Below are 25,886 nucleotides of genomic sequence, written 5' to 3'. Positions count from 1 at the left end.
TGATTAATTGTCTGTATCATGATTAATTAACATGGAATTATATTATTCAAAACTTAGTGCTTACTCCCTCTGTTCTATTCTAAGGAGGCATTTTAACTCGGACGTTGTTTTGCAAAAATTATAGTAATAAAGTTAGAGTATAGAGAAAGTAAAGTAAGTAAGAGAATAAGGTATATACGACCTTCTTCTATATTATTTTTTTCTTACTTTAATTTCTCTCCACTTTAACTATTTATTTATCATTTTCACAAAATAACGGTCGAAAAAAAACGTGTCACTTATAGTGAGTGAGACAGAGGGAGTATATACTATCAAGAAGCTCATTACATTCGAGGTTATCCAAAATACATTTATTAAGTGTAAGGTGATAAGAAATACACGACCTACCACCCAATGGAAATTCCACTACTTATAAATGATCTCCCTATGCTAATACTCCCTCCGTCCCATTAAATATGCAACATTTGCTTTTCGGCACGAGATTTTATGTAATGTTGTTTTGTGAGTTAAAGAAGAGAGAGTAAAGTAAGAGAAAAGAAAAAGTAGAGTGAGTATTGTTTCCATTTTTAAAAACGTTTCATTTTTAATGGAACAGACCAAAAAGAAAACGTTTAATTTCTAATGGGACAGAGGGAGTACATTTAAGTAGGCTCTGTACAATGCATTGAATGGAGTAATATTTTTCTTAAGTTTATTGATATAGTATTAAAAAGAATTATGATTGGATGAAATCACACACATAAATAAGATTATCAAATTAAATATGACACACTTCAATTTAATTAAAATGTATATCAATATAGCTTCATAAAACATCATTAAACAGTTAAAAAATTTTATATTTATATACGACTCTCTATATGTACACGTGGAAATTTGCCCCATTAATATGAGACTAGTAAGCCAAAATATAAAGTTAAAACACTGGGTACTTTCTAAATAGTGTAGTGCTATACTTTATATAAAACCCATGTCATTTAGTATGTGTCGTCACAACAAATCGCTGTAATTTTAGTACGAGTTTTTTGAAGATTAGCCAAGCATATTCATGTGAGTTTTGGACATCAAACAGCTGGAATTTTAACTCCTACGAGTTTCTTTGGAGATTAGCCAATCATATTCAAGTGAGTTTTGGACATCAATAACTGGTTTTCTGGTTCACTTCGAAAACGATTAAAATAGATTGTGAAATAAGTACTAATATTCTTAATCAGTTTAATTTGTTTATTACGAGTCCGACTCGACTATTGAGCGTATAATTTTTTCATTTAAGATATTCTATATTCATATTCAAATATATGTGCTTCCTTCAATTAAATAGTACTCCAAAAAATTTTGTTTAGCTATTTAGTTTACTACTAACTAAGACGGAATCAAATAAGTTTCCTTATTCTAAGAGCATCTCCATCCGTGCTCTTGCCAACGAGCACGGATGTGGGCCCGAACCCACTTTTACTCCATGCTCTTAGGCAAGAACACATCACCCACATCCGTGCTCTTCCTCAACGACAAGCTCAAGGGTCCCACCATTCTATCATTCAATTTAAATAAAAACATTTCCACAAAATTAAAATGCATTAAAAATATCTGGAATACTATTACAAATTACAAAAAATTAAAAATTACATAATTAAAATCCTAAAAATTAAAAAGTACATAATTAAAATCCTAAATATTAAAAATTACATAATTAAATTCATAAAATTTAAAAAAAAACTCACTACTCGTGGCCGAATTTCGCTCAAATGTATTTGATTAGGTCTTCTTGTAGCTCAATGTGGGCTCGGGTATCGCGCATTGTGTTCCTTGTTTCGATTCTCTCGCCCACCGTCGTATGCACACCTCGGCGTGGGGGAGACCTCGCGGTTGAGCTTCCGGCTTCATCCTCGTCGTAAAAGCTAGCCGCCATCGGTCCTTTGTCAGCTATAATCATGTTGTGCAAGATAATACACGTGTACATGATGTCGGCGATATTTTTCACGTACCACAGCCGAGACAGGGCCTTCACAATGTTGAATCGAGCTTGAAGAACCCCAAAAGCTCTTTCGACGTCTTTCCGAGCGGACTCTTGACGCTACGCAAAAAGAACCCATCTTGGGTCTTGCGGGTTGCTGAGCGTCTTCACGAAAGTCGACCACCTTGAGTAGATACCATCGGAGATATAGTAACCCATGTGGTAAGCATTTCCGTTGACGGTGAAGTCGATCGCCGGTGCTACACCATTCAAAACATCATTTAAGAGTGGTGAAGAATAGCGCACGTTCAAGTCGTTGTTGGATCCGGCAATACCAAAATATGCATGCCAAATCCATACGCGGTAGTCGGCGAACGCTTCAAGGATAAGTGTTGGGCCACCGCCTTTGTGGCCGCTTAAGTGTTGCCCCCTCCAAGCAGTCAGGCAATTCTTCCACCTCCAATGCATGCAGTTAATGCTGCCAAGCATACCGGGAAAACCATGGACTGTTTCGTGAAGACGAAGCAACCGTTGGCAATCATCGGTGAGGGTGCCTGAAGGAATTCCTCACTGAAAGCTGAACGAACTCCGTCGCAAAAATTTTTAAGGCAAAGGATTCCAGTTGACTCACAGACATGCAAATACTCTTCGAAGAGGTCAGCCGTTTGCCCAGTAGCAAGTTGTCGGATGGCACACGTACACTTCTGCAACGCCGAGAGACTTTGCCGACCGGTTGCGTCTGTACTTGTTTGAAAGTATTCAACACGGGCGGATAATGTGTTGACAATACGCATAAACAAGCATTTTGACATGTGAAACGGCGCCGAAAGTAATCTTCCAGAAACCGCGGCTGGTCGGAATAATAGTCGGCAACGAGCCTTTCGTTGGCTCCCTCCCAGTCACGATGGATGTAGCGGCGAGTTGATCTAGTTGGTCGAGGAGGAGGGGCGGGGGTATTCGCGGTGACATAGGCGGTACGATATTGTTCATAGTATTCTTGTTCTTCACGCTCCGCTTCCGCAATGATATTGGTGAAATCCATTTGAGAGGATTTGAGTGAAAGAGGAAGATGTAGATAAGTTGTATGAAAAAATATGAATGCGAGATGAATGAGAGATGATTTGATATGAAAAATGGATGATAAATGTGTGTATTTATAGATGATTTTGGGAATAAAAAATCAAAAAAATCCATAAAACGGTAAAAAAGCCGCCATATTTTTGGGAATCTACAAATAATTTTTTTTACTTTTTGGTATTATTTTTTATTTAAAAAAAATGAATTTCCAACGGAAATGCCGTTGACCAATCAGAACGCGTCACGTCAGCTGCTCGATGCATCGAGCAGCGCCGCGCCAGCGGCAAAAGCGCAGCGGCGAGCAGGCGGTGCCGCGCCGCTGGCACGAACGGACGGACGGGTGTCCACTCACCGCTGCTGATGCTCTAAGGGTACAACAAATAGATTATTTGCGTTTGTTAAGAGTTTCATTAGTAACCAACAATTAAAGTAACATTTGTCTTTTACAATCAGACCAGATGCCAAGTGAAGGAGCTTAATTAATTTGGGTTTTGTTGTTGATTTAATTTGTTATGAGGGAGATGGGCAAATTTCGATCACTGAAAATGGTTGATCAGCTTTATCATATTGCTTGTCTATTGTTCAATCATCATTCATTTTTGTACTCCCTCCGTCCAGGGTTAGCCGCACGTTTGCTTTTCGGCACGGAGATTAAGGAATGAGTGATTAGCAAAGTCAACAATTGCTGCTGTAGGTGATAATTTTTACTAAAAATGGAAAGAGTGCAAATAACTTGGGACGCCCAGAAAGGAAAATAGTGTAAGTAACACTGGGCGGAGGGAGTATTATGGATGTACTTTTCGTACATACCCATGGGCGGACCTACATATAAATGGGGTAGGGCTTTAGCCCCTAATGAATCTAATTTTTTTAAAATTTTCTATTATAAAGTTTCAAAATGTATCCATATTTTACACATATTATAGTATAAAAGCCCCTATTGATAATCTAGATTACTTGAAAATTTATTTTTAAATAAAATTTTAAAATTTTAGCCCCTACTCCTATTTATTTCTGCGTCCGCCCCTGTACATACCTATGCGGTTGCGAAGTCAAAATGAGACAACGTACATGAATAGTAACTCTGCTTGTGCTTTGCACGATTGTGTGTAAGAGAAAGGGACTTAAACCAAATACTACATGAATAAATTAAACACAGACAATTGCTAGAAAATAATGTACACATGGATCAAACATGTTCATATTTCCTGTATATATATATGATGAGCATAATTACACACAACACTCACATTTTTAAACCACTTATAGCCATTGAGTATATATGTTATGAATTCAAGAATGAATTCTAGCTACTGAAGGGCAAAAAGGAATAAATAATTTCTTGAATTGATGAAACAGAAGAAAAGATCAATTTTCACAGCTTTGGGCATGTGCTCTAAAGAAAAAAAAACGAAACACATGAACTCAGCCTTTGATCCCAATTTTTGTGTTGTAAAAAAACCCAAAAAGAGTATTGGCTGGACCCTATCTTCACTTGTAAAGAATTCAAAAGTTGGAACCATTCAATTCAATTTGCAGATATATCTGAGATTTTATGCTGAATGCAAGACAGCAACACAGTCCTTCGTTCCCTCACACCATATCATCTATTCTGAACCACTTCCCATTTTCTTTGAGTAGAATAATTTTTTATTAAAATATAAAAGGGTGTACAAACATTGTAGACACACAAAAGATCATGGTGTTATATATGGCACTTTGATGATTTTGAATGCAAGTTGTGAAGTGAAAGAAAAATGTTAATCATTTTTAACCAAGAAAGATAGAATAAGCCATCAAGAATTTATCATTATATCCCAACTAGTGGATACGACTATTAATTTTCTTTCTGCCTAATATTTAGCATATACGTGACCATCGTTCATCCCCAATACCAATAAAATAAATTACCTTTCCAACTCACAATTTTCTCTCTGGATGCCATTTTGCAAACATGAAAAGTGGCTGATCAAAAGGGCAAAATGTGTAGAAAGAAATGGGGAGGAGCCTCCAAATGCAATGCTTTTATTTCCTTCTTTGAATCATAATGCAGACATATCTCATCATTCATCACATTAATTTCTTAGCTGTATCGATAGTCGGCCCATTTTACTCCAACAGTACAAATTAGGCCCAGATTATGAGAGTCCATTATCTAGCCCAATATACTTCATCAGATTATGAGGCAGCCCATTATGAGGCCCAAGTACATGCGCTCCACTAAAAATCTCTCGCCGCGTACATTAGCCTTTAGCCACAACCAACTCAGAAAACCATATGGCGCCCATAGGAAGTCTCCAGTTCCTCCCGCCCTCGCCGTTTCCCGCCATCAAACCAGTCTCCGACTGCGCTGCTATCCTGCGCCAGACCCCCGTTTTCATACGCACCCCACCGCAGACGAAAACTCCTTCCGTTATTCGGAAAGCTATCCAATCTCAGAATCACAAAAGTTACGTCTATCCTGATCCCATCCCTGAATTCGCAGCTGCCGTAAGTCCAAACATTGCCCTCTCTCTCTCTCAAAATAATTTTATCGTAGATTGCATTTTTTTCATTTTCTCATTTTCAATGCGAGTGCTATTTTTGTAACTGAATGCGTTCGATTGGGGAAAATAATAGGAGACGGAGAAGTTCAAAGCTGAATTGCTGAAGAAACTGCTGAAGCAAAGAGAAACCTTCGGAAACGATCTTCGTATGGTTGTCGATGTTTGTGCAGAGGTAAATTTGTGGCCTTTCTGAGATTTTTTTTCGATCATTATTAATTGCAATAGTCTTAATTATGAAGTTTTAGGATTTAATCATCACTATTAATTACTACTCCACTTGATTAGTGTATTTTAAAATCCTAGCTAATGCTGCATTAAACTGGCATCAATCTTTGTTTCTTAGCAAATTTAGGTGTATAAGGCGAAGAGTATTTTTTTGATTTTTTGTGCTACACTAGTCTGCATTAGAAGATCATGTGAAATCGGAGAAGGTGTTTGTATTCCTTAACTTGGAAAAAGGCTGATTTCATCTTTATTTTATGTTAGTGCATTTGATTCTATACTTTGATGCTTTGTGTCAAATTAGGGCCAATAAAAACAGTATAAGCTATCGTTCGTTGATTGTCTGAAGTCAGTGTGTAGTGTGTTTATCATGTTATCAGATATTCAGTGAATTCCTACATAAAGATTATGGAGGACCTGGAACATTATTGATTGAGCCTTTCACAGATATGATGTTGGCAATCAAAGATAAAAAACTGGCTGGAGCAGCATTGGCTGCTCGAGCCTCGATGCTGTGGGCACAGAGCTATGTTGATCGTGATTGGGAAGATTGGAACTCCAAACAGCACAAATGAGTTTGCAAATCTTCCCATTTCTGGTACATGATGTTTTGTTAGTTGAAAATGCAAAGAACCGTGAATCGGGATGTTGAAATTGTTCGCTACTTAAACTGTACTAGTCAAGAAAGAGGCTCTACTTCAACAGTATCTTTTAGCTATACAAAGGGATTATTGCTCCACAATTGTTTTCAGGTTTCAAGATTTCATCATTGACAGCGTCTGCAGAAATGTGTCCTCATCTTATGTGGATTATTACTTTAGCCTCCGAACTCAGAAATGCTCTGTAGAGATGGTTGCCATGATTTGGGTTGTCCTGCAGCAGGATTTGTCGACCCTGATCTTTGTTTGTGTCTGTCGGATCTTCTTCCCTGAAAGAGTATAAATGTACAAAAGTTATTGATGGAAAAATAAGAATCCAGTTGATTCATGTTATCGTGTTTTCTTATCTACCCATGTCAAAAAATGAGGAATGCTATCGTGTCCAACTTTTTTTTTATCGGTAGCTTATATACTTTGCTTTGATATATTGCAGAAGTGGACGAGTTCAAGAATCATGATTACCTGATTGTTCTTGGACATTGAAGATGCTCTCTCCTCGTGCTCAGAATTGGTAACATCCTTCTCTAAATTTGCCTCTGTGCTTTGATCTGAATCCGACTGGTTTCTCTTGCTTCGTGCGTTCTTCTTTGCTCTGATCACTTTCACAACCTCTGCAACAAAAATCTTGCCACATTTAGGAAAAGAGACTAGACTTCAAAATTTTCGAAAACTATGTAGAAAGCAAGAAAAAACCAACCTTGAGTAGTGACGAGCCGGTAAGCTCTGCCCAATACTAGAGTATCAGTCGGGCGGAGAAGCTTAACACGAGTATACCTAACAGTCCTCTGCTCATCTGAACCCTCATCGGGGGATGGTAGAGGGATTATGAGAGACACGTAGTGGCCCGGGTTGGTCTTCATTACTTCACTGGCTGGGATTGGCCAGTACATCCTCTCCTGCTTCCCACTAGGATGTTGTATCACCAATGCTGCTGCATCTACTGCTTGGCAATTCCCCATCTCTCTTTCTCAGTTTGCAATGTTTGTGAGCAAGTATGAAGAGATAGAGAGATAAGGGAGAGAAACTAGCGAGTGACAGAAGGAAAAGGTCCCTTTCTTAGCACCCACCACTCTTCAAATATGGTTCTTGCTCAAATTCTAAACCCTTCATAGGTGACTTATATATAGGGATGTCAATGCAGCCCGCAATCCGTGGGCTGACCCGAATAACACGCCAAATTTATAGGGTTAGGGTTGAAAATTTCTAACCCGATAAAATTACAACCCGATTAGCCCGCACCCGATTAACCCGCAACCCGTTAGGGTCAGACCCGAAAACCCGATAAAATTTCTGTTGTTCTATTTGTTTGACTCCTAATTGGACACTTTCATTGATTATTTTTATAATATAGATAACTAAAAAAATAACATTCAATTTTATATTAAATATATAAATTATATATTCAATTTTTATTAATATAATAATAAATAAATAAATAAATTAGAAACTTCTAATTCATTAATAAATATTTAAATTTGTAAAACATGTTTTAAAACATGCTTTAAAATATTTAAATTTATGTTTTATTTTACACAAATCTCAAATATTAGTATTTGATCATGTTTGTGTTTGAGTTTAAGTATATATCTCAAATTTATCATAATTAAATATTTATATTTTATAAATATAACTAATTTTCGTCATTATTTATTAGATTGATCGCATGTTAATTTTATCGGTAGCAACCCGATTAACCCGCTAGGTCAGCCCGAAACTCGAGCGTTTAGGGTTAGGGTTGAACTTTTATAATCCGAAAAAATCTCAACCCGATTAGCCCGCACCCGATTGACCCGCAACCTGAGTAGGGTTAACCTGAAACCCGGTGAGCTGGCCCGATTGACATCCCTACTTATATATGCGACTTTATACTTAGAATTTAAAATTTGTAGTATAATGCTTTAATTATTGTTATTATGCTATTTTATTAGTACATGCTATAATGATCATGGGCGCCGGTAATGATTTTAATTAAGATTCTTGCAAGGCCGCCACGTGGCTGGTCGTGAACGGTGGTGATCGGTCTTAAAGGGGGTTCCTCGGTTTTGGTCAAGAATCAAGATTCAGATTTAGGTGAAAACTCATTGATTTAATAAATTTGGATTATTTTTGAGGGATCAGTTTCTTTCTTTCTTGGCTTCATCAACATTAGTCGTAGTCAAAGAAATGGCTATCTTTGAAGCCCACTCGCTTTATTTTAATTTAATTTTTATCGCCATTGCAAATGGAGGAAATACTAAATTATTTAGCTGAAAACATGGTGTTGACAAATTGGATTGTATTTAAAGAGATGGGTTTTTTTGACATTAGTTTACAACCGGCCTAATAGTTGTGTTCTATACGTATGTTTATTTTGTTTTTTCAAATAATTAATGCTGATTTCCCATAATAAAATCTTAGTTCTAGACATTGGAAACAACTAAGTCAACTCTTTGATGTACTGTTTTCACTACCCACCTAACTTAAAATGAAAATGCATTGATGTGATTTAAACTCGTTATTTTTTATATTTTTAAAATACTGAAAAATATACGTAAGAGATAAATAGTTACAAGTTGTTGGGATGTACATACAAATATTGGGGCTCAACTACTCATTGAAATAACATCAATTTTATACTACAACAAAATATATAGTGCACTTGTATTATGTCAAATTTTGTATTATCATATTCAGCTTTTTGGTATTACCGTATAATCCGTGTTAATAAGTTTATTGAGATTTCATGTAGCATGAGGATAATTGATCAAATTCGAGGTAGTAGTATAATTTTAAATTGGGGGAGTATTAATTTGATTTATATTATTTGAGCCAATTATTAAAAAAGACATACACTTAGCTGTCCAAATGTAGGCCAATAACAGCAACATCTAGCGGTATATGCACTGCATAATTGTTAATTCAGATTTCAATACTTTCACAATATCATTGCCTACCGATAGCTTTTCCCATTTTCTTTCCTTAAAATTCTCTAAAATTAACATGAATTAAACATTAGAGTGATATCTGTGATAAGCTAAAAAGTGGGATATATAATCAGTATATAGATTTTGAGAAGAAGCTCTACTAAAAAGTATTAAACATAAAAGATTTTCACTTTATTAACATGCTCCATTAATACTCCTTTTTATGTGTGGAATAAGTATTTAAAGAGTTAATATTAATATATAATTTGCCTATATTGTGGAGAATAAACTCTGATGTCGGCCACCATTCTCAGTTAATTCCTCTGTCCGTTTTTAGGTAATTAAGCCATAAATCAGTACTTAGGAGAGCTTAAACGCAAAGCAAAACCTCTGCAGTTGTCATAATTGGGATTAACTATAAAGAGTACTCTTTTATTATTTGAGTTCACATAAAGTCTACAGCTTCGAAATTTACAAATTATATGTTTATTGTCTGTGTTAACTAATCGAGATATATTTTAATTATCTATTCATTTATTTATTCTTTTTTTAGAAGCTGAAACTTCGTATATGCAGCCCAAACTCTAAATTATTACTACAACGGTTATGTTGCAAACTTAAAAATATTAGTAGTATTATACATGTAGTTATACGTTGAAAAAAAAGGTTAAGATGGTAACGTACAAAAATGTACTAGTATAATTTTACTAATGTTTATTATCCCTAGTATATTAATTAATACATAATCCTTATCTAATTAGTACTCCTTTTGTTCCATTAAAAATGAAACAACATTATTTGTACTTCCCCCCTCTTACTTTAATCTCCCTTAATTAATCGGCAAAACAACACTACATAAAATCTCGTATCGAAAAGCAAACGTTTGATATTTATTGGGACGGAGAGAGTATTTAACAATAGGTATAGCAAATTAGCCCCCGCTTTGTACCAAACGTTAAAATGAATCCTGTTATTTTTGTTGATTATCAACTCACCTATAAGATTTAATGGGGTCAAATTTAACGTAATATTTATAAGGTTTTATATTTTGAATAATAATTTTTTATGTCAGACGCAATATCCATAGTGGATATAATTTTGAAAAAAATACTTACAATTTATAGAGAAAAGTCTAGAGTTTTTTAATAATAATCCATGAATAGTTTCTATCATGATTCATAAGTCAATTTATTTTTAGCATATAGGACTATTCTCACAGACACTGACGGCATATCAATGTATATAATTAATCTTCAACTATTTTGTCTTCAACTAGCAAATAGTTGAAACCCAAGAAATATCAAATTAAGTTATCTTCGACTATTCTCACAGACACACGAAACATATATCTCTGAATATTCTCTACACATATGTAGAACTATGGATGACTACTATCTATGTAAATGAAGGTGATCATATGCTGTTGGGATACGATTTCTCTCACTAATTTAGTGAGATTGCATGCTACCAATTAAATCCCTCAAAGTAGTATGTGTATATATAAAAGTGTATGTGTGTGCTAGTCACACGTGTGAACAATTACTCTAACAAATAAATTGGATGAATATTGAATATGTAAGCCATGTGGGATGTTGGGATCTCACTTCCAAAAACATTAAATGGTGAATTTGACTATCTATGGTCCAAACATGGCCTTAATTGGGACAACAAACAATTGATATTCAATGAAATATTCTTAATTTCTTATGGCCATAAAATTTTTATTAAATGCTGAGAGCCTCATTTTGCTAACTGTTGGGACACAATTATAAATTGTAGGAATTCCCCCAAAAAAACCTCATCTGTTTACTTTTTCATTAAGAGAATATGACGTGATAGACTCAACTCAAAAGACATCGATGAGATTCGAATATGAGGCCCGTGTAATCAAGATCTCACAAACTAATTTTGTCCAACGGATATGGGGAAAACATAATTTGTTAGGACTTGTTTGTTTGTTAGTTAGTGGAATTTTTTAAAAAAACATTATAATTATGGTTTGTAACTTGCACCTAACAAATGGAGGTTGATGGTTATTTTGAGATGGGTTTCAAAGTAGCTTTCTTTACATTCTTTCTCTTTTTGTTCGGAAATCATATTAATTAGTTCAGTGTATCTCAATGAATGCCCAAACACAAAACATTAATAAATTCAAATTGTTTGTTTACGACAAAGTAGATGACAAGAAGTTTGGTATCATGTGGATTTGTTGAAAAGAAAATATTATGTGTATTTGGACTAAGTAAAAACATGGTTTTATTTTCTTTCCGATACGTGACGTACAATAATACCAATATATATTTATTTAAACTGCTTTCTGTTAACTTTATATAAATATCTTAGTTTCTCAACTCTAACTAATTAATTCAATGAAATTGCAAATGGAATTTTACAAAAAGGTATAACCATAATCAAGAAAGTGACATCATACCAAACTTTATAAATACCAATACATATATATCTATGTAGTATATATGTATGAAAATGTTGTTGATGCATTTATGTGGAATTAATTGGTAATTTTTATGAAAATTATAGTTAAAACTTGAAATGTAATGTATGTATACCTAATTATAATCAAATATCCAAATTATCACAAAATTATATAGTAAAAATTTCCAAAATAATTGTAGCCCCCCCCCCCCCCCCCATTTCATATTATGGCTTCCGATGATAAATATATACGTGTAAATCAGTAAATAATTTTGACTTATAAAAATAAAATAATTACTACTACAATTTTTGGCCGTAAATTACCCATGCATATGCCAAGAAATATATAAAAATACAGTATTTTTTGTTTCTTGCTGATGAGAAAAATTTATATTTAAACTAATCCATAACGAATCTAACTTTAATTGAGTGGATCATCTCTCGCGTGACATAGAATAATTGAAAAATTATTGGAAAGAGACTTAGGTCCATTAATTAAGTTAAATTATATAAAATCGTATATGTTCATGGAATTCTTCTTCGATTTCTTTTGACCAAGTTATGATTATCTTCTGATATAGTAAGAATTATTATCTAACCATTACTTTGTAATCATTGTGTTAGTGGTCAACTAACTAGCAGGTGACAAGCTCGAGAAAGAGATCCAAAACTCCATCATTATCCCAAGTAAACAAATTTTATGAACCACACCCATAGTGTATTCAAACTCACATATATCAAAATATAAATATGGAGTAATTTTTATGGATCTTGAGTCATGCCATTTAGGACGGTTTTACACACTTGATTAACCCATTTCCTTTCATCAAAATTTTGTACATCTATTGTATGTGATGAGAAATATTGGCATGTTATGTATGCAAACTTGATAAGACACCAACACGAACCTATCCACATGTCGTATGTTGCAATAGACACAAGCTCATGTTGAAAACATAGTCACATTTGCAAAAGTGTAAAAAAGCATGGGAACAACTCGACACCTCTTTTTGAACTTTTCACCCTACTCTACTTACCCACTCAAAAAGCACTACTATTCCACATTGACAACATAGGCTTCAATCAGCACTTGCACTTTTTAAGTCGAGTATATCGTACATATAATGCTGATATATATATATATATATATATATATATATATATATATATATATATATATATATATATATATATATATATATATAGTTGTATTTTGTAGTTGTGTATTACCATACCGACAACATTGGCTTGTAAACTTGTAGTAGCCAATTATCACCGGAACCAACTCCATTAAAACATTTTCAGTCGAGTATAGTACAGATCAACCTGATATAATTGAAAATTACGAAATGCATGAAATAATGAAAATTGAACGGCCAAACATTTTTATCACTTTTTCGATGCGTGACATTGATATTCCAATTACATGTAGATGAAAAAGTGATTTTGAGGAACCAAAGTAATGGTTAGGCAAGGGACATGACTATGAACAAAACTAATTGAGCGATGACACGTGGACACTCTGTTTCCTTGCCTGCTAAATGACGAGGATGATTTAATGGAATTTTTGTTATTTGCCTAATGTAGCCATAACGTCATTTTCAAGCAACAAGTTGGTGTCGTTGTGATTGATTCGCCCCATTTTAATCAATTATTGCATGGTTGGATGCTTTGGATTTTGATTTGGATTAAGAGAAACATAATTTGAATACAACTTTGTTTCAATCTTGACTGAGAGCGTATGAACTTCGTGTGTATGAAATTTCAAATCTAAACCAATATTTCCATGGCATATATTTAACTACATTGATAATTACACTTTCAAATATACAATTAGAGAATGAGGTTTCACTTAAAATTTTGACCCAATAAATCGTGACTTATCTATTATTTATATGAACATAAACACTAGTAGGCCCATACGAATTCATGGTAATTGGGCCAGACCATCTCGCCACGGCCCATAATCCCATTAAAGTGAATAGATTTCTCTTGCAAAAGCTTAAGATTTGGCTGATATGCATTGGGCCCAAAGTCCACTTATTTGGGTTTCCATAAAGATATCAATGGATCAAACGCGTTGGGCTTGGGCCCGAATAATCCCACTGCCTTTAAAAATCCCGATTTAGAATGCAAGAATAAGCACTTGAACACAATTGCGTTCAAGAAACTAAAATCAGCAGCAATGCAAAAGCTGGCACAAATTTGATCTGGCAAGATGAATTAACCTAACATCAGTAATTTTGTGAGACTTCCCCCTCAATACCAAGAGTTTTGCTTGGGCGAGCTTGGCCAAGGACAGCCAGCCCGTTTACTAGTGAGGAACGAGAGCTATCTCGTTTGAGCTAATGAGAGTGATTTTATGCACAATTAATCGCAATGACTGTTGATTCGGGACAAACAAGTACGGAAAAATCTTTTTAAGTAAAATCTAACGTATCAGAGATTATAATTTACTCATCCAATGAGGTGTTATAAAGGAAGGTGACCATCTTACCTCATATGTCATGCTCTCTCTCTCTTCATTAGGTTCAAAGAAACTACCTCTATGAAATTTTTGCTAATTTCTTCATTGACCACCATAGCGAGATTGCAATCTCTTCTTCTCAAACTCGACCTGAATGGAACGATATGTGGGATAAGAGAGGTGAATGGAATGTAGCATAGACCAACCAAAAAGGCGTTCCCAAAATCAAGATTTAAACATATTCCAAAGCTCCTTACCACTTTTCGCACACGTCCATTGGCAGCATGGGTTCCTCTGGTAACAGATTCAGGGAGATAAGGGCTGCTAACTCTCACCTCGTTCATAACAACAATCGTGCTTTTATCCCAGCGAACTGGGAGCCTGGATGCATAAAAACAATATTAGTCTTACGTGAAGAAACACACTGATATGCATAGCATAAGAGAGTGATAGGCGCGAAGTTGATGGTGACTATATGAGAAAAGGGGGCCAAGATACGATCTCTCGGGTTGTGCTTGCATAGATCAACATGGAGTAAATAAGGGGGAAATTGTGTATGTCCATACATCCAAAGGAAAACGAAGAATACATAGCTGCAACAGAATTTCATTTGATTTCTTGAAACCACACAAAACTCTCTTTAAATGATAACAATAAGGTATTTTCTTCTATCAGCAGATTGTAGCTACAAGCCTGCAAACAAACAGATCCTGCTTGTTTATACTTGGCCTAAAGATTAGAGAAAATTCACTCTTCTGCACTCAATCAGTCGGATTTGAGTGAACCACAAGAAGATTCATGTACAGTTAATGAACCAGAGCCGATTTCATCCAGAATTTCTCATTATACCCTCACCACCCCAGATAATATTGTGTTCCTTCTTTATAATTATACATATTCAAATAGGTCCCCATTACCTACAGTCTCGACACACTTTCCCTGTTTCCCAAATAACTATTGCTAAGGAAGATCACAAGGGAACCAACTTTTCTCCGTGGCAGAATTAGCAACAGACAGTTGACATCTTAAACGACATGAAGAAACAGTTCATATCTTATATCAACTAGCGACTCATCTCAATCAAATACAGGTTTGATGACGTCCATGTAAATACCAAATTGTAGCTACGTCAAATTACATCAGCCAAGAAAACTTAACAATCGACAAATAAGAGAATTCAGTGACAATCATAACCAGACCGCCTATATCAAATGTGCTTACATGGAACTGTGTCATTTATAAACAGCGTGTGCAAATCAATAGTATAACAGAAATTGGGATATCATTCCAACCAAAAATAACAACATTGGTCAAGAAAAGGGTAATGAAATCAACTGAAGAAACACACTAATCTACAGCAATAGAGCAAATTAAAAGTTGAATTTGAAAAAGGAGGGGAAAAGGGCACATTACGTTTTGGACAAAGCATCAAAAAGACTTTGAGCTTGTGGTGTAACTCCCACACCAATCCTCTCTGCCTCTGCCTCAGCTTGTCTACAATGAACAATCACAACCCCACAAAAAAATAAACTTAAAAAATAGCAAAAACAACATCAAAATTGAAAACCCCCAAATCATAGCATAACAAACCCTAAAAACCTCCAAATTCAAGAAAATCACAAAACCTGCATACCCAAAAATTGAATTAAAAAATTTACCTAATAGCAGACTCTTCTTTGGACTGAAGAGTATTGAGATCGAGAAAACACTTGTTTACATCAAGTGGGTCTTCACCTTGCCCTAAAAAAGTGAATTCTTTAATGTAATTAGCCTTGAGCAACCTAATATTCCTCTTTGGGCCTGCCCCAGATTTCGATTCCTCTTGTAATCTCAAAGTTAAAGAACTTTGGCAAGGCAAAAAGCTAAAGACAGAAATAAAAAATGCACAGATGCATAAATAGGAGTGTGAATTATTATAAATAGATTGGATCTCTTGCAAGGATATGAAGGATGAGGAGATTGGAAGGGCGGTCAAAGGAGATGACTTGGGACTGGAATTCTTCGCTGAGAGTCGTTTTGATTGAAAGTAGGCATCCAATTGCAAATTCGTCGCCTTGACCTTGAGCTTCCATTGCTGCACGAGCACGACTGGTTATTTTGCAATGATTTTGGAGATTTAATTCTTTATGATGGTTTTGAAAGAAGTGAAAAGCGCTCTGATGTAGCGACACTATAATTAATGTCAATAGGAATATTGTAACGTCAAATAACAAACAACAATAAAATACAACTCAATTGCTAATATTCTTCTCCTTCGTTTAATAATTGTTGAGTAAATGAAAGAATATAACGCTTATTGATCCTTATTCAAGAATCAAGATGTCTCGCGCTCAACGATTCCAATTAAAATATCGACACATTAAAAAAAGGTCATATTAAATGGAAGAGAAAGGACTTAGGATTCCTTTAATTGGCCAAGAATCCATATGATTATATGACAAACTCATATTTTTATCGGTTTAATTGGTCCGTTGAAGTGCTAAATGCCGAGTTTATCACTCGAAATTGTCTTTGTCCAGCCAATTATTCTATCTTTTGGAGTTTTATATGTTTGTTGAGTGTTTTAGGAAAAATAGATGGAAAAGGAAAAAATGCGACTGTGCCATTCTACGCACCCGGCCGGGTGAATTAACAGCACAGAAATTACACCCGGTCGGGTATCACACACTCAGCGTGAAAGAGTCAGAGAGGGGCTGAAATTGACCACCCGGCCAGGTGGATTTCAAGCACAAATATCCCACCCGGCCGGGTACTTCGATTTGACGCGCCTTTTTATCAGAACCACGATTTTTGTCGAAAAAGATTAGAAGAAAAAGGCTAGGGTTGCAGTCTACGAGATTTATTCTACACCTACCGCCTCCAACACTCACACACACCCCCAAGAACACCTTTGAGAGAGGGAATTGAAGATTGAAGACTTCCAATCGGAAGATTGAAGTTGTCATTCCATAGATTCATTCTCACGGGAGTATCTTAATCTTTTATCCATGTATTCCATAGATTTCAAACATGGTTTTTATGAAGAACATGAGTAATTAAACCCTTTTTGTAGAATTCTCGGTGATGATGCATTAATTTCATAGTTTTTATCCAATTGATTTATGTTCTTACCTTACTCTTGTAGTTATTTGATTATTCTTGGGTTTATTCCTTTTAATTGCTTGATCACCACTTGATTGTGTAGGGTTAATAAGATTAATCGAGAGATGAAATAATTAATCTGGAAATAAGAATAAATCACACCTTAATACAATAGAACTCGAGAGAGTTAAGGTTTTGAGTGAGGTCTTCGATCATATCGAGCTTTTGGGAGTTAGGGGTTTAGGATTAGAAGGGGACTTCAATCATAGCACCTAATCTGCAGGTTTCTCACCTCGGGAGGGGGTTTAATCTATTTTTGTGGTCGACTTAATAACTCTAGGTGACACCAAAAGGCAAGACAATTTAATTGGATAAGAGCTTGGAATTGTGCATCGGATCCTTGAATTCTACAATTTTCTCCATATTATCTCTTCACTTGTGTTTACTTATTTTTATTTGTTTACTTGCTTTTTATATGCTTTCAGTATTGTTAGAACAAACCAAACTTTTCCCGATTGTCTAGATAGTAGTTACTTCTTCCGTCCTAGATAATTTGTCCCATTTTTCCATTTCGGTCCGTCCAACATAGTTTATCCCATTTCACTTTTTTATCATTTTTGGTAGTGGACCTCATATTCCACTAACTCATTCCTACTCACATTTTATTATAAAACTAATATCTAAAAGTAGGACTCGCACACTAACTTTTTTAACTCACTTTTCATTACATTTCTTAAAAACACGTGCCCGGTCAAAGTGAGACGAATTATCTGGGACGGAGGGAGTAATATTTGTTCGTGGTAGTTAAGTTGATATAAATTTGTCTATGTGGGATACGATACTCTTGCTTGCTAATTGCTACACTAGCCCCGTACACTTGCGGGTATCACTTGTGTTAAAATAAGTAGAGTCATTATATCATTTTTGAGATGTGTAGAAAATAAGCTTAAATAGGTGAAAAATGAGATGAGAAGATGTACAAGACGAAATGGAATATAGAAGAGTCCCAACGACTCGCTGAATGTATACTCAACGACTCGCTGGGAAAGCTAACTATCTCGCGATTACTTTAACTGGAACCTTGACCGATACAAACCCAATCACCTACACATTTAATTTTATTTTATTTCTCAATCAATTTAATTTCAACTAAATATTATATTCAAAATTATAAAAAGGTAACTAATTTTAAAAATAACATTAAACTATTAAACATAAGATTAAAATGACAATCAAAATTACATAATTGAAATAGTACTAAATAAATATTTTGGGAGAGAAGAATTAATGAGTGGGATAGTTTTTCTAAAGTAACAAAAGAGGATGAATGAGGTATTTATAGATGATTTATGGATGAATTGGAAGATAAAAAATAATTAATAAGTAAAAAAAAGGTAATAAAATGGCAATATTTGAGGAAGTGTGAAAATTTATTTTTTTATATTTATTTCAATTTCTTTTTATTTTTTAAAAAAATGAAAAATCAAAATTCCCAATGGTCAAAACGGCGCTCACTCAGGAGAGGGGTGGGGGCAGTGGGGCGTCACCGCGCTGGGGAGTGCCACGTCACCCCAGGCGCGTGTCCCGCTAGGCCGGTACAAGTCCTCCGCGGAGGGCGGCCCTCTACGATGAACTCACTACAACAACATCCATCGGTGACCCACCCCGCTGCGAAGATCACTATTGCGGATGCTCTTACACTCAGGCGATTTATTACTAAACGAAGTCGTTCGGAGTTGTCAATATTGCCACAATTATGCTATAAAACATTTAAGACTGCGTTTGAGACTATAATGGATAGAGAGTGAAATGGATGTGATTTGGCAAGTTCAATGCGGTATGCCTTTAGGGTAGGGGAGAAGTTTCTAGAAGCATTGAATGAGGAAGTTGGTTTGGGTTTGAGAGGATGGAGGAGGGTAGGATTAGGGTTAGGACAAGAGAGGGTTAGTTTGGATTTTTGGATGTCATCTCTATTAATTACTCCCTCCGTCCCTGATTAATGGTCATTCTTTTTCATTTCGGTCCGTCCCTCAATAATTGTCACACTTCATTTTAACATAAATGGTAAGTAGGTCTCACATTCTACTAACCCACTTCACTCACATTTTATTATAAAACCAATATAAAAAAGTGGATCTCACATTCCACTAACTTTTTCAACCAACTTTTCTTTACATTTCTTAAAACCCGTGCCCGGTCAAAGAGTGACAATTAATCGGGGACGGAGGGAGTAATTACCAAATCAACTAGAGTTGTAGTGTAGTTGGTAGTGCAGAGCTCTGGTGACTTGAGGTCACAGGTTCAAACCCCGCCACCCGCTGAGAGACTTTCGGCCTTAATCCGCAAATCCGGTCGAGCACAATTAGTCGGATTCCGCCAAAAATGGATTCGGGACACCTATATATGATCAAATAAAAAAAATTTAAGTTGCCAGCACTAGAAATAGGTTAGAGCTGTCTAACCTAACAATTAATAAATAGTACTGCTAGAAAATAAAAACAATCTACATCTACCTATTTTTCATCAATTCCCAAACTCGATTATTGGCCTTTGTATAAATGTTTCTACATGACCAACAAACATCACATTAAGCATTGCAACAATGGCTACTAACAAGTTTGAGGTAGAAATTGAGTTGAAAACATCTCCAGAAAAGCTATGGAGAAACCTAAAAGAATACGTCACACTCTTTCCCAAAGCCATGCCCGATGTAATCGAAAGGGTCGATGTGATCGAGGGCGATGGAAGATCGGTCGGAACAGTCTATGTGTCTACTTCGAAGCCCACAGGTATATAAAAAGCTCAACCTAGCTCCACTCTATTAGTTCACTTATTTTGTAACTAATTACCCTATCAACGACGTCGTTTATTTGATTTCCTCTATATGTAGAGATGAGCCCCGTGGTTTCGATCATCAAGGAGAGGATTGAGGTTGTTGACGACAAGAAGAAGATACTGGGTTATAGTATCCTGGAAAGTGATATCTTGGAATATTACAAGAATTTCAAGGTGGTAATATATGTTGGCAGCAACCCTAAAAGTGATGGTGCTTTGGTTAAATATACAGCTGAGTTTAACAAGGCAAATGAAAATGTGGTTGTTGATCTTGATATCTACAAGGCTTTTGTTGTTAAACTTTACATGGCTGTTGATGCTTATCTTCTCAAGGTATGATTTCTTCAAGATTAAGGCTAAGCATCTATTGTTGATATATAGTTTATGTTGGTATTTTTTTTTCTTTTGTCTCATTGATTATGTGACCAGAATCACCAATTTTACAATCAAACTCTATTCTATAGCTTTTTAATTCCTCTCTTTGAATTAATGAGGGAGAAAAAAGACTTTAATTTTGTAAGTTTGGTGATCCGGTCATAAGTTATGAGATTTAAGAGAGAAAAAATTAAATTAAAAATTGCCAATGTAGATTACTTATCTCAATATAGATGTTTATGATTGTGGTGTAGCCCATCACTCCATATATGTATTGCTTTACTAAAATAAAGGAAATAGTAATAATTTGTGTTGGACAATTAACCTTGCTATTGTGTTACAAGAATTTTCGGAAAATAATATAAGAGTAGAGGACAATCTTGCTAGATTTGTCATGTTTTTCTCTCTCATGTGTGGATATAATAATAATAATAATAATAATAATAATAATAATAATAATAATAATAATAATAATAATAATAATAATAATAATAATAATAATAATGATATAATAGTGGTATGAAATAACTTTGCAACTCACAATGATTTAGTATATTATTCAAAAGTAAAATAGTCGATCTGATTTGTTACAATAGCTCTATATACAACTTGTGATTGAAAAATTAATTTCAAGCACTACAACAAGACTTACGATAGGATATTATACACATACAAAACAATACAAAAGGATTTCATATAAAAATATGGAGGATCCTAAAAAACTAATCCTTCTCAATCCAATCACAGAAAGTTATGCGAAAATTAATTCACAAATAAAGGAAAAGAATAAAAGTTCTCATACTTGGCCGGAATCTTTATCTTGAAGAAGAGGAACCTTTTCGGCCGTTGATGAGTCATTGCGTCTATCATCCAACCGCTGTGCTTCACCCTCTTTGATCTCTCCCCATAAAACGGTGTAATACCCCATACCACACACGAATGCTCCCATCATGCTACATTAATTAGTTACCGCAATTTCAATTACTTCCCCCAATTAAATCGCATTATATAGTTACTGTTAATAGATAGAGTCAATAGACAAATAAATAATCACCCTCCATTAGGCGGCGCCTTTTATTAAGATTTAAAAAAAAAATTGAATCCTTTAAATTTTTGTTCATTTATTGGCAAAAAAAATTGTCAAAAACAAAAGAAATAATGAAAAGATGATGAATTTTTATTTGACGTACCGATATAGTAAATAGTTAATTTCATTATAAAATAGGATCGAGAAACGTACCTCCCAATATGGAAAGTGTCGGCAAAGAGCAAACAACCGAAGGTACTTGCATACGGAATTCCAAATGGTTTGAATGCGGGCACAAAATAAGGGCCCTTCCATCTCGTGCACCATATCAATACTTTTGTACGTATCAAACTGCTGAAAATTGCCTATGTAATTTAAACACATTTATTATCAGTGTACACTACAAAATAACAAAATTTGTGATTTTATAAATAAATTTACCGTGAGCACGATGACTAAGAGTTCAAAATTGAGGTCGAGCCTCCACGCACTTGGATTTTTCTCGAAGAAAAGGGCAACCACAGCTGATTGCATCGTCCCAAATAAGCTATAAAAAGAGATTATTTTCATAACGTTTGAGCACATTTTCACTGTTCCCACCTGACTCAACAATAGAATAACAATACAAATAAAAGAATATTCAATATATATATATTTAATAAAATAGTACTTACAAATTAATAGTCCTAATAATTTTGTAAGTAAATATTGGTACCTGAAGGATGTTCCAAATGGCAAGAGTGAAAGAAGAAGCTGCAAATAGCACGCAGCCAAGAACCCAGTTTTCATGTGGTGCTAAGAACACGAATAGACGCGGCGGCGCGGCCGAAAGAGAAGGGGAGGAGTGGCTTCTGATGGTGGGCCCCCTATAGAGAGTGACGGAAATTGCTCCGGCGAAAGATATCAAGGTGCCTATTACTCTTGCTTGGCTGCCTGACCTTTTCCAATCGAATTTTATTGTCCTGAACAAATATTTATTAGTAACATATTAGTATAAAGTGATCAATCAATGAAAAGTTTTGGATTGAAATAATTTGTAAATTGGCTCTCTTTAATAGAAATGGAAACCTACTTCACATTTAGTAAACGTTGAAGTCAAGAAAGCAGATTTATAAGGAGAAGAAGGATTTAATTGATGACATAAAATAAGATTCCAAGAATAGTTCATATAAGTCTAGAAAAAGGAGAACTGGCCGTTTTAAGATGGAAACAATGTACTATATCAAATCATTTATAATTATATTTAAATTAATTAATTTTTTATTTCTTACACCCACTCCACACACGCACTCACCGACACCATACAAATCTATTTACTTAGTCAAACGACCTTTAATTCTGAATCCATGATTGTTTAGTAGCCTAATTTTAGTAAGATAATTTTTTAATAAAAATAATTGGTCGAGTTATAACTAATTTTGAGATATAACTTCTTAAAAGAAAGAGGATCGATCTATCTTCTTCTTCTTTTAACTAGAAAATTTAACTGCGTAAGCCGTAAACCAAACAAAATAGACAACAGATAAACCTGAGGGTTTTTAACATCTACTATACTGGAATAATAATACATGAATCGTCAAGCATCAATGAATTATGTGAAAAATATCCAACTCATACATTGAAATTATTAATAGAGGCAGGCGTAGTGAAAGTGACAACAAATCAAATAGCGTTACAATTCAGATCACATATTTATGTCGAGTATAATAAATCTAAAAAAAGTAATGACGTTAAGAAAACAAAAGCAGCCACAACCAAGATAGATATAGATTTTTCAACTTGCAATCAAATTATGTGGACCCTTTGGAAATCAATTCGTAGTAGTATTATTCAACTAGTGGCTCCTCATTACAGAAATAGCCCAAAAACAGTAGAATATTGGAATTGTGGTAAATTAAAAAATTTTCTATTTCACATTTTTAAGACGTGCCGATGTTCGAAATAGGACCGTTAATATAATATATTAGCTGTGTACTATTCATTTATTTAAAAATAAATACAAAACCCAAGATCCAATAGATACGAGTGGACCAGATTCCAACCTAACATGGCCCAAGAATTTATGTGTGGCACACAATTAATTTGGAGTTATAACAAATTGATTCCCTCTTGTGCTTCAAGTTACTCTACAGATCCTAATTCCTTTTATTAGATGGAAAATAATATACACAAAAATTTAATTGGTTAAAAAACTTAATAGGTATGAGTTTAGGGTAGGGATAAAAAATAACTGCATAACTAGAAATCAACTCTCAACCATTAAGACAAAAATGGAAGGATGCGATTAAAACACAAAGGTCATTTTAAAACCGTTTTAATTTATACAAGGGCTATGAACCCGTAAAATGATATAAAATTGACCTATACTGGAGTATATAAAAATAACCTCCATGTTTGATTACTTGATTATGCATTAAGATCTGGTTATTTTTTAACACTAGCTGACGATCAGTTTATATATACAATTAACAAAAATAATAAACTTCGAATATAAGTGTGTATAATGTATATGTCATTTCAAGCATAGAGAATCAATGAATGAATCATAGATGAATTGGTTGGACTTTAATTTCATTTCATACATATTTATTTAACATTTTGAGTCATACTGTCATGTTGGCTGGCTACATATATTTGGTGCAAGTGGGATGACTAAGATAACAAAAACTAAACTCTTAAATTATTATAATATGAAAAAATCAAGAATCTCAAGTTTATAATTTTAGAGAGAGAGAGAGAGAGAGAGAAGAATCAAGAGAACCTCAGGATGATTCCTAGAATGAAAGAGAAAGCAGGAATCTGGTTTGCCATTCCACAAGCCACTATTGGAGAACTGTAACTCAATCCAACAAATGCTAGATTCTGAGCTATAGTTATCCTGCAAATTACACCAATAAATATTACTACAGAAAATTTATGAGATTTTGATAATCACAATCACAAGAAAGAAAACAAACCCTATCAAACCAAGCAAGAACACTCGCACCATAAACTTCAAGGTAAACACCGCATCTTCCGATCTACCAAAAAAAATCATAGCATCAGTATTTCGTGGCACAGTTTTTAAATTTAATGTCGCCATTACAAAAAAAAAAAAAAACTCATATGTTGGTGTGAACATGAAAAATAGAAACCTTTCTCTTTGATAGAAGAAGCAATAAGGGAGGAGGAGAATTGATCCAAGAATATTGGTGTAGACTACAAACACAAAAGGGCTCATTCCTCTAGCCATCGCGGTGCTAGCCATTATCGTCAATCCTATAATCGAACCCTCCACCAACACCATGGCGGCACAAGGAGCCGCCTCCACCATCGCCGCCTTCATGCTTCCATTGCCGCCCATCTCTCTCTCTCTCTCTTGTAGATAGTTTTGTGATTAATTTTGGTCTCTTTTGATCTATTCCTGTATATTTATTATTGAAAATTTGGTGTTTCTAATGATAGGATGGGAGAGAAGAAAAAATGGAGCGTAACCTTTCAAGAAAGTGTGAAGCTACTTATAGTGGACTAAGCAACTCGAGTGCTGCCCCATGCATACATATATTCACATTTTATTTATGTTTTTAATAAATACTATACATTTATATTTACATGATGCGTTATAAGTCATAAATATTTTGTATGTGTGGCCCACTAGGGTAGTTTTTATGTTAAGTACAAATAGGGTTTGTTCGTATATACATACATAAACGTCATTATTCGTAAAAATATCTTTTTTTTAAATATGTAAGTATATTTATAAAAAAAAGATATTTTCATGAATAATGACGTTAGAGCAATCTGATGTTCAACTTCGTGGTTTATATTAATTGAGGCCCCACCATCAACCATAATTAATACTAAGGGTCCCTCTAATTATGATTATGTGTCTCACAAATTGCAACTTCCTACTGTTAATTAATTTCAACCATGTATGGGTAATCTAGTGTCTAATTAAATAACTAAGTACGCAATCGCAATTTGTTTCTGCCTCTTGATTGGTAATCTGATTGTTTAGTTAATAAAATTCTTAAGACTTAATTAGTGCTGATTAATTAATTAGTTAATTAGTCTTATGGCCGTTTGTTTTGTTTTGTTTTGTTTTGTTTTGTTTTGCATCAGCAGAATTGGTTCCTGTCACGTCCTTGGCTGGCGATCAGGTTAGAGTAAGTACGTGGATTTTTGTTTAATTTAATGTTTTTTTGTTTAATTTAATGTTTGTTTGATGATCTAATCTTTTGTCTTTTTTCTTGGATTCCTTTTATAATAAGTACTGTAGATAGAACGGGGAGAATATTTTAATTAATGAAGAAAAGTTTGATCATGTT

At 34.6% G+C, this 25,886-nt stretch overlaps 5 protein-coding genes across 5 annotated transcripts; 2 read left to right on the top strand and 3 right to left on the bottom strand.

Moving 5' to 3' along the window:
• Nucleotides 1-5,304: 5,304 nt before the first annotated feature.
• Nucleotides 5,305-6,375, top strand: LOC121766545 (protein PLASTID REDOX INSENSITIVE 2, chloroplastic-like). The gene is made up of 3 exons (XM_042162804.1): nt 5,305-5,521; nt 5,651-5,749; nt 6,180-6,375. Exons 1-3 carry the CDS (start codon nt 5,309-5,311, stop codon nt 6,372-6,374), a joined length of 507 nt encoding a protein of 168 aa, XP_042018738.1. The 5' UTR covers nt 5,305-5,308; the 3' UTR covers nt 6,375.
• Nucleotides 6,376-6,429: 54 nt separating this feature from the next.
• LOC121766544 lies at nt 6,430-7,629 on the bottom strand. Its single transcript, XM_042162803.1, has 3 exons — nt 7,156-7,629; nt 6,921-7,069; nt 6,430-6,727 (listed from the first exon to the last, which is right to left on the bottom strand). Exons 1-3 carry the CDS (start codon nt 7,415-7,417, stop codon nt 6,617-6,619), a joined length of 522 nt encoding a protein of 173 aa, XP_042018737.1. The 5' UTR covers nt 7,418-7,629; the 3' UTR covers nt 6,430-6,616.
• A 5,936-nt stretch (nt 7,630-13,565) lies between these two features.
• LOC121769436 lies at nt 13,566-16,467 on the bottom strand. The gene is made up of 6 exons (XM_042166237.1): nt 16,207-16,467; nt 15,920-16,085; nt 15,675-15,755; nt 14,519-14,642; nt 14,292-14,411; nt 13,566-14,004 (listed from the first exon to the last, which is right to left on the bottom strand). Exons 1-5 carry the CDS (start codon nt 16,331-16,333, stop codon nt 14,364-14,366), a joined length of 546 nt encoding a protein of 181 aa, XP_042022171.1. The 5' UTR covers nt 16,334-16,467; the 3' UTR covers nt 13,566-14,004; nt 14,292-14,363.
• A 3,399-nt stretch (nt 16,468-19,866) lies between these two features.
• LOC121769497 (MLP-like protein 423) lies at nt 19,867-20,957 on the top strand. The gene is made up of 2 exons (XM_042166323.1): nt 19,867-20,131; nt 20,233-20,957. The coding sequence occupies exons 1-2, from the start codon at nt 19,945-19,947 to the stop codon at nt 20,514-20,516; spliced, it is 471 nt and encodes a 156-aa protein (XP_042022257.1). The 5' UTR covers nt 19,867-19,944; the 3' UTR covers nt 20,517-20,957.
• Nucleotides 20,958-21,081: 124 nt separating this feature from the next.
• Nucleotides 21,082-25,073, bottom strand: LOC121769496 (WAT1-related protein At1g70260-like). Its single transcript, XM_042166322.1, has 7 exons — nt 24,714-25,073; nt 24,537-24,599; nt 24,341-24,457; nt 22,295-22,541; nt 22,021-22,179; nt 21,793-21,944; nt 21,082-21,505 (listed from the first exon to the last, which is right to left on the bottom strand). Exons 1-7 carry the CDS (start codon nt 24,920-24,922, stop codon nt 21,349-21,351), a joined length of 1,104 nt encoding a protein of 367 aa, XP_042022256.1. The 5' UTR covers nt 24,923-25,073; the 3' UTR covers nt 21,082-21,348.
• Between the last annotated feature and the right edge of the window lie 813 nt (nt 25,074-25,886).

This window comes from Salvia splendens, chromosome 15, assembly GCF_004379255.2.
Source record: "Salvia splendens isolate huo1 chromosome 15, SspV2, whole genome shotgun sequence".
Classification (NCBI taxonomy): domain Eukaryota; kingdom Viridiplantae; phylum Streptophyta; class Magnoliopsida; order Lamiales; family Lamiaceae; genus Salvia; species Salvia splendens.
Note: the sequence above shows the minus strand (reverse complement) of the source record. Positions and strands in the feature narration are given on the sequence as shown.

Coding starts and splice junctions, on each gene's coding strand:
- LOC121769436 (XM_042166237.1), bottom strand. CDS start 16,333: ATGGAAGCTCAAGGTCAAGGCGACGAATTTGCAATTGGATGCCTACTT. Junction 15,756..15,919: donor AAAGAAGAGTCTGCTATTAG/GTAAATTTTTTA, acceptor TGTTCATTGTAG/ACAAGCTGAGGCAGAGGCAG. Junction 14,643..15,674: donor TTTGATGCTTTGTCCAAAAC/GTAATGTGCCCT, acceptor TTATGCATCCAG/GCTCCCAGTTCGCTGGGATA.
- LOC121766545 (XM_042162804.1), top strand. CDS start 5,309: ATGGCGCCCATAGGAAGTCTCCAGTTCCTCCCGCCCTCGCCGTTTCCC. Junction 5,522..5,650: donor TCCCTGAATTCGCAGCTGCC/GTAAGTCCAAAC, acceptor GGAAAATAATAG/GAGACGGAGAAGTTCAAAGC. Junction 5,750..6,179: donor TTGTCGATGTTTGTGCAGAG/GTAAATTTGTGG, acceptor TCATGTTATCAG/ATATTCAGTGAATTCCTACA.
- LOC121769496 (XM_042166322.1), bottom strand. CDS start 24,922: ATGGGCGGCAATGGAAGCATGAAGGCGGCGATGGTGGAGGCGGCTCCT. Junction 24,600..24,713: donor TTCTTCTATCAAAGAGAAAG/GTTTCTATTTTT, acceptor TTTTTTTGGTAG/ATCGGAAGATGCGGTGTTTA. Junction 22,542..24,340: donor ATTCTAGGAATCATCCTGAG/GTTCTCTTGATT, acceptor ATATTTGTTCAG/GACAATAAAATTCGATTGGA.
- LOC121766544 (XM_042162803.1), bottom strand. CDS start 7,417: ATGGGGAATTGCCAAGCAGTAGATGCAGCAGCATTGGTGATACAACAT. Junction 7,070..7,155: donor CCGGCTCGTCACTACTCAAG/GTTGGTTTTTTC, acceptor TTTTTGTTGCAG/AGGTTGTGAAAGTGATCAGA. Junction 6,728..6,920: donor CAATGTCCAAGAACAATCAG/GTAATCATGATT, acceptor ATACTCTTTCAG/GGAAGAAGATCCGACAGACA.
- LOC121769497 (XM_042166323.1), top strand. CDS start 19,945: ATGGCTACTAACAAGTTTGAGGTAGAAATTGAGTTGAAAACATCTCCA. Junction 20,132..20,232: donor GTCTACTTCGAAGCCCACAG/GTATATAAAAAG, acceptor CTCTATATGTAG/AGATGAGCCCCGTGGTTTCG.